The sequence below is a fragment of the Mandrillus leucophaeus genome, unplaced genomic scaffold (genome assembly GCF_000951045.1).
Source record: "Mandrillus leucophaeus isolate KB7577 unplaced genomic scaffold, Mleu.le_1.0 Scaffold26, whole genome shotgun sequence".
In the NCBI taxonomy this organism is placed as follows: Eukaryota; Metazoa; Chordata; class Mammalia; order Primates; family Cercopithecidae; genus Mandrillus; species Mandrillus leucophaeus.
In genome coordinates, this window is record NW_012102698.1 from 5,044,175 (window position 1) to 5,050,896 (window position 6,722).

The 6,722-nt window shown below is 52.6% G+C and overlaps 1 protein-coding gene across 3 annotated transcripts in view; it reads left to right on the top strand.

Annotated features, from left to right (window-relative positions):
• Positions 1-6,722, top strand: part of TBC1D22A (TBC1 domain family, member 22A) — a 472,727-nt gene that overhangs the window by 287,957 nt on the left and 178,048 nt on the right. For all 3 annotated transcript variants that reach the window (XM_011984056.1, XM_011984058.1, XM_011984057.1), the window contains one exon: positions 4,221-4,348. In XM_011984056.1, the coding sequence (XP_011839446.1) occupies positions 4,221-4,348 (128 nt within the window). The remainder of the gene's footprint in view (positions 1-4,220; positions 4,349-6,722) is intronic.

Consider the following 6,722-nt stretch of genomic DNA (forward strand, 5'->3'; position numbering starts at 1 on the left):
GAGGACGGCCAGGCTGGGAATGTGTCTGTCTTCCAGTTACCCATTTGCTCTCTGTACTCATTCGTTCATCACAGTCACCTGACAGACACTCACAGACACTCAGTTGTGTGTACTGGGGGCCAGGGAAACAAAGACGACACAGACCTGGACCCACACCTGACCGGCTCACACCCCAGAGTGGGCAGGCGCCCTGAGCGCTTATGCCCCTTTCGTGATAAATGCGTCCATAGAGGTGTGTATAGAACCAAAAAGAGGGGAAGACTCACAGCGTGGGGTGTTTCTGGAAGCATCTAGGAGTTTTGACGTCCAGGTAGCCTCGCACTGGGCAGAGACAGGTGCCCTGGTGGAAGGCTGCCATGAGGGTGAGCCCGGGACACAGGAAGCCTGCGTGGTGGCGTGGGTGTTGTTGGTTACCTGGTGCCACTGCAGGAGGCACGGCGTTGCAGGGGAGGGCAGCGGTTGAAGGCCGAGGAGGGAGTGGGGGTCTGGTGCCTTTCTTAGGCACTCTAACTTCATTCTGGGGGCCAGTGTTTCTTCATCTGTGGGCCATTTGTGGGGATCCTGAGACACCTCCTGGCACCCCCTTTGGTCTCTCCATCCCCCGATGAGCAGCCGTGAGGTTAAATTCTGCCTGAGCTGCGGCCTCAGGGGCCCCCTGGCTGCACTGCTTTGTTTCCTCCACTCGCCCTGCTGCCCTTTACTTACGAGACTGTGGGAACCATTTCTTGGTAGTGAAATTAGTTTTATTTTTAAAATAAATGTCTTTAATAAAGCACCAGCGGATTAGAAGGAAGCTGTTAAGTGAGCAACATGCTGGCGCCGCCTCTGGACCTGCACTGCAGCCCTCCCCTCCCTCGGCGTGGAGCTCCTGGAGCGGGTGCCTGAGCCACTGGGACCCGACCTTCCTGTCTCTGGGAGCCTGCATGGTGCCACATCCTTGTGTGAACTGCCCTCTGAGGTGTTCCCAGTGCGGAGGTGTCACTGGCACGTCAGCATCTTCTCCAGAGTCTCTGACATCCCACCTGGAAGAGTCTGATTGAGAGAGTTGAGATGAGAATCTGTATTTTAACAGCTGCTGTGGTGATGAGGATGAAGAGGAGGGGGAGGAGGAAGATGAAGACACGATGATGTCCAGCCCTGTTTGGGAATCCCTGAGGTCACTGCCAAGCCCACTGCACCCTGGCGTCAGGCCCTCCTCACCCCCAAAGCAGGCCCATGCGTTCCCTGTCCCTCGGCTACTCTGGGCCTGGCTCCTCAAACGTTTCTAGCCCAACACCTTTCAGAAGTGCTCCACGGCGGGGGAGGCAATCCCTGGCCTACGTGCTGGGGACTTTGGACGACGGAGCTTGAACAGGCCCAGTGCAGAGATGAAATTTCATCGAAATCGCGATTTTATCCTAACAACTCATGATGATAATTGACTTTATGGCGTATTATGCATTGGTTTTGGTTTCAATACACAAATAACATTTTCAGTCGCTCAGAGTAAACTGTCCTTGCTGCTTGTGTGTGACCCTCTTTGCTTGCAGCCGACTGTGGCACTGATGCGTCAGGCTCCCCGAGTCATCAGGCACCTGCGTTCCCAGCCACTCATCCACCCAAATGTTCCACCTCTGAAACTCTCGTGGGGGCAGGGGAGACAGGTGGGCTTGCTAATGAAGACGTGTGGGCGTCTGTGGCTAAGTGTGTGTGGTGTGTACCAGACCTCTTCATAAAGCAAAAAGCAGACCAACCCCCCGCTGTAGCAACTGAGTGTCTGAGCAGATGCCATCTGGAGGAGCCTCCCTGCGGGCTGCTCTGCTGCCAGGGACCCCCACCCCCGCCTGCCTCCTGGTCCTGCCTGGCCTGCTTGTACCTGCTCTCTGCAGGCCTGGAGCTCTTGGTGCTCACGTTTGTTACTGCAGAGGCAGCGCACAGTGGTGGGTGTGTGTGTGGGTGCCTCTGGGTCCAGGCAGCCTCCTGGAGGGCATTCCTTTGGGCCGTGGGCAAGGCAGTCCAGTCTCCCTGGTGACTTCCCCCCAGGCTGGTCCCTGGGGCTCAGAGGGGAGCCTTTGCTATTCTGCTCCGTCAAGTTGTGCAGTTTCCACAGTTAATTATTCATGTCCTGTTGGAATGAAAGGCAAGCCCAGAAGCTCACACAACAGTCTGTTCTCTTTTCCTTTCTTTTATGGGGGAAAAACACAGGGTCTCCCTCTCTCGTCCAGGATGGAGTGCAGTGGCGTAATCTCGGCTCACTGCAGCCTCGAACTCCTAGACTCGAGCAGTCCTCCTGCCTCAGCCTTCTGAGTAGCTGGGACTACATGTGCACGCCACCACGTTTTTCATGTTTTTGTAGACACAGGGTCTCACTTTGTTGCCCAGGTGGATCTCAAACTCCTGGCTTCAAGCAACCTTCCCACCTCAGCCTCCCAAAGAGATGGGATTACAGCTGTTGTGCTTGTGGCCACATTCTCTTATCTTTCCACAGGAAAATAATTTCCATAATGAAATCCAAATATGATGTCCTATATCATCCTCATCCCCCAGATTCTAGGCCTATGTAAAATAAATCAAATCCTACTTCCAAAAAACATTCTTTAGCTATCTGAAAATAACTATAATCGCAAGTCTCTTTTAACGAAGCACAATAATTAATTATTCACTGTCGTGTTGGAATGGAGCATGTGTTGCTGTGTCTACCCCACAGTGTGAGCCAAAGCCTCGTCCTGCAGGCATCCCCGACACCCAGCCCTACAGGAGCCCTGCCCCAGCGCGTTTGCTGTGATCAGCTGAGGACAGCAGTGGTTTAGGGGAGGAGGGCGACAGTGAGGACAGAGACAGCGAAGGGACCAGCTCCCATCACAGCAGGGTCCCATCATGGGACCAGAGCTGCCCATGCTTTTCCAGGGCCAGCCTAGTGGCGCCTGCTTGGAAACCAGCCCCCGTCCTCAGGTGAGGGCAGCCCTGAAGTCCACACCGGCACTCGCATGTCCTGGCAGAGCTCCTGGTCCGTCAGGTGGAGGGCATTGCAGGATGGACCCTCCTGTTCCTCTTCCCCCTGCTTCTCGCTTGTTGCTGAAATATTGCAAGTTACCAGGGACTTGAGTAAAACAAACCAGTGAACAGAACAGTAGCTTTTCTCTGCCATTTGTTTATATGCCATTTCTAGAACTTTCTTTGAGGGAATGGCGATCCCTGTGAAGTGTTTCCGGGTCACTTCTCAGGACAAGCCAGGGTCAGGTAAGCGTGGCGAGAAGGAAGGTGTAACTTGGAAGTAGGGTAAGGAAGTGAGCTGCAGAAAGAAGGCTCTCAGCTGCCCTCGGGTGCACCCGCATTTTAAAAACCAAGGATCCACTATCCGACTCAGTTGGGCAATAATTAGTAATAATTATTTGTTTTTATAAAGCAGCAACCGTTCTTCTAGGCCCTTTAGAGTAGGACTTCATGGACAGAACATTGGAAAGAGGAGCATAGGCACCATGATTGCCGGGATTTTGCCTCCAGGAGTGACACCTCCAGGACTCTGCAGGGGATGAGGCAGGGAGCACAGGGTCTGAGCTCAGGCTGCAAATCTGCCGCCCACTGCAGCTTGATGAGAGGGGAGCTCCTGGGGCTGGTGCGGGCGTGTGCTTCTGGGAGCGAGGCTTGGTAAAGCCTGCCTCTTTCCAGAGGCCCAGCTGTCTTCAGGGGTGTCCCCATCCTGGAATCGAGGGGTGCCCTCCACCTGGCCTGCAGGCCTCATGTCCCACTTGCTCACTCAACAGTCGGGTCCAGGCATAGGTGGAGCATTTCCCTGGACAAGATTGGGCCCCTCTTGAGGAGCTGGCAAGCTCATCTCCTCTCTCTCTCTAAGCTCCCCTGGGACACCAGCCTAGGTCTGTGGAGCTTGTGTGGGGCGGGGAAAGAGCGTCTATCTGTGGAGCCCCACGGTGTGGGTGTCGACCCAAGCCCCCTCCCCCCATCTTCCTGGGTGTTAGGGCGTGACGCGCCCGGACGTGGCCATGATTATAATCATCACATCAGCAGCACCATCAGCTTTCGCTTTCCTGTAGGAAGAGAGAGCCGTAGTCTCCCGTTAATAGAATTAGTTCTTTGCTCCTTAGGGGTTGTTGCTTGGGATTCCCTGTTGGAGTGGGGTTCTGAGGCGGGCACAGGGCCTTGGGGGCACCAGTGACCTGGCTGCCAGTGCCTCCAGAGGGCACCCCTGACAGCCCCTTGGGGCCTGTGTTTGTTTTGTGCAGAGCAAGTGCACCGGCACCTGGACCAGCACGAGGTGAGATACCTGCAGTTTGCCTTCCGCTGGATGAACAACCTGCTGATGAGGGAGGTGCCCCTGCGTTGCACCATCCGCCTGTGGGACACCTACCAGGTGAGCTCTCCTTCCGCCCTCCGCCACGGGGGTGCCAGGAGCCGGGCCGCTTCCTGTCGCCTTCTGCCCTGGGCCTGTGTGCTGCGTTCGATTGTGCCCTCAAAACGCTCTCTCCATTGAAATGTGGTCTTTAAAAAGTATACTCCTGGCCGGGCACGGTGGCTCACACCTGTAATCTTAGCACTTTGGGAGGCCGAGGTGGGTGGATTGCCTGAGCTCAGGAGTTCAAGACCAATCATGGGCAACATGGCGAAACCCCGTCTCTACTAAAAACACGAAAAATTAGCTGGGCGTGGTGGCACACGCCTGTATTCTTAGCTACTCAGAGGCTGAGGCATGAGAATTGCTTGAACCTGGGAGGCGGAGGTTGCAGGGAGCCGAGATTGCACCACTGCACTCCAGCCTGGGTGGCAGAGTGAGACTCCATCTGAAAAAATAAATAAATAAAAATAAAAAGTGTATTCCTGGCATGTTTTTTATCTGAGGAGATGTAAAACAGGGAAAAGAACTTCGGGCCGTTCTCTTTGTGGCTGAGTTTCATTCTGCCTGCACGGTGACAGCAGCCTTGAACGCGCTGGGAAGTTACATTCTGAGCAGTGTGCTAGGAGGATGCCAGGGATGCCGGTGACTCTGCTGTGAGTTTGAGCCGCATCTGCCAAAAAACGCACGCTCGGGACTCACACCTTGTCTATATTTTGAGTTACATATAATAAAGAGTTTTAAAAAATCACAGATTCAGTGTGCTATGAAATTTTCTACTCTTCACCAGTTCTGATGAAATTCAGTTCTTCAGGAGATTGAGTTTTCTGGAACAAGCCACTTCTGTTCCCTTGAGTGTCCCATCACTTATTCTAGCACCTTTTCATTTTGTTTGAGATGTTTGCTGAAGCAGAGGCGGTGCTGTGGGGGGTTTCTGCGCCAGCCTTTCATCATCGGTTACAAATAGCAGGCACCATTATGTGGGATCGGGAATCAAATCTCTACAGAGTGCGAAAGAAAGACGCGTATGGCTGGTTTCCATCCCGGCACCTCAAGAGCTAGGCTTTCTACTGCAGTGAGCACAGCCCTTCATGGGCTGTGTGTTCGGGCTTTGCAGGGGGGCAGCTGCCCTTGGAGGTTGATGCTGGGCGTTTCTGGAAAAGAGAGCTCCAGGCGGGAGGCTTTTTCTGAGGCCGCTTCGGTCCTAGGCACTGCTTCGGGTCCCAACTTTGGTGCCTTGCCCGTGGAGGTGGGGAGGGCTGGGGGTCCCAGAGCTGCTAGGAAGGGCCTGGGGGGTCTTTCTGACCAGCTGCTCCCCACAGGGCCTCAGGCTAGATGCATTCTTCCCACAGAACGGGGTGCCTGCTGGGCCTCCGTGCTGTCCAGTCTCTTATTCTGAGCCTGTTTTCGTATGAGTCCTCTAGAACGATGCCCCAAAGCTTTGTTCCTGACACCGATTGCTGGTCAGTGTGCCCCTTGGTGGGTGTGAGTGTTTCGTGACTCTGAAGGCCTGTATTTTGACTTTGCTTTTCCTTCATGCTGCTTGTCTGGTCTAATGATCTCACTACGGAAATTATCACCAGTCAGCAGCCTGTCATTCGTGTCTGCGACTTGGGTTTTGGTCTTCGAAGTGTTTGGCAGCTACAGAATTTCTGGCCAGCAGCATTTGCTGGGACATAAAGCCTTACCTTGGGCTGTTTGGTTAAAGTAGCTGTCAGTCTAGTGCTATTGATCAGCTCTCTGTAATATTACAGGAAACAAAACTTAATATCCTGTAAATTGCAAATGCTCTCCATTTTTGTGATTGGTTAGGTTGTTTGAGACCCAGACCTCCCTCATTAAACACAGAGCTCCTTGTAATACTGCCCCCATTATGAATAAATTAGTTATTAAGTCAGTCGCATTTTTGAGGAGCCAGAAAATGGATCGGCTTGCCCACGGTTCTGCACCACCTCCCTAAAACTCCTAATAGGTATTAAAACTTTAAGCACAATTGTGGCATCTTTATTGAGTTAATTTTCTGGAAATTAAATTTTGTCATGAATTGACTCATTTGTACCAGGGACTCATTCTCGAACTGACAGTACCCTGGTTATAAACCTCTTCATATCTTAAAAATTGGGGGTATTTCTATTTTACAGGGCCAAGTAACCATGAAATTGTACTGCATCTTTTGGCAATGAAAATACATAGTAATCATAGGAAAGCAATCGGGTGATTACTCTCCCCTAAACTGGGGTGTTTATTAGCTGAGCCATTACAGGTTTCAGTTACTCTTTAACCCCTTACAAGGTAGCTTAAAATCCTCTTGGGACATGTGTCAATAAAAGGTTGTTTATAAGCACCTATACTGTCCCAGGCCCTGAAATAGATAGTTCATAAAAACGAATGGGCC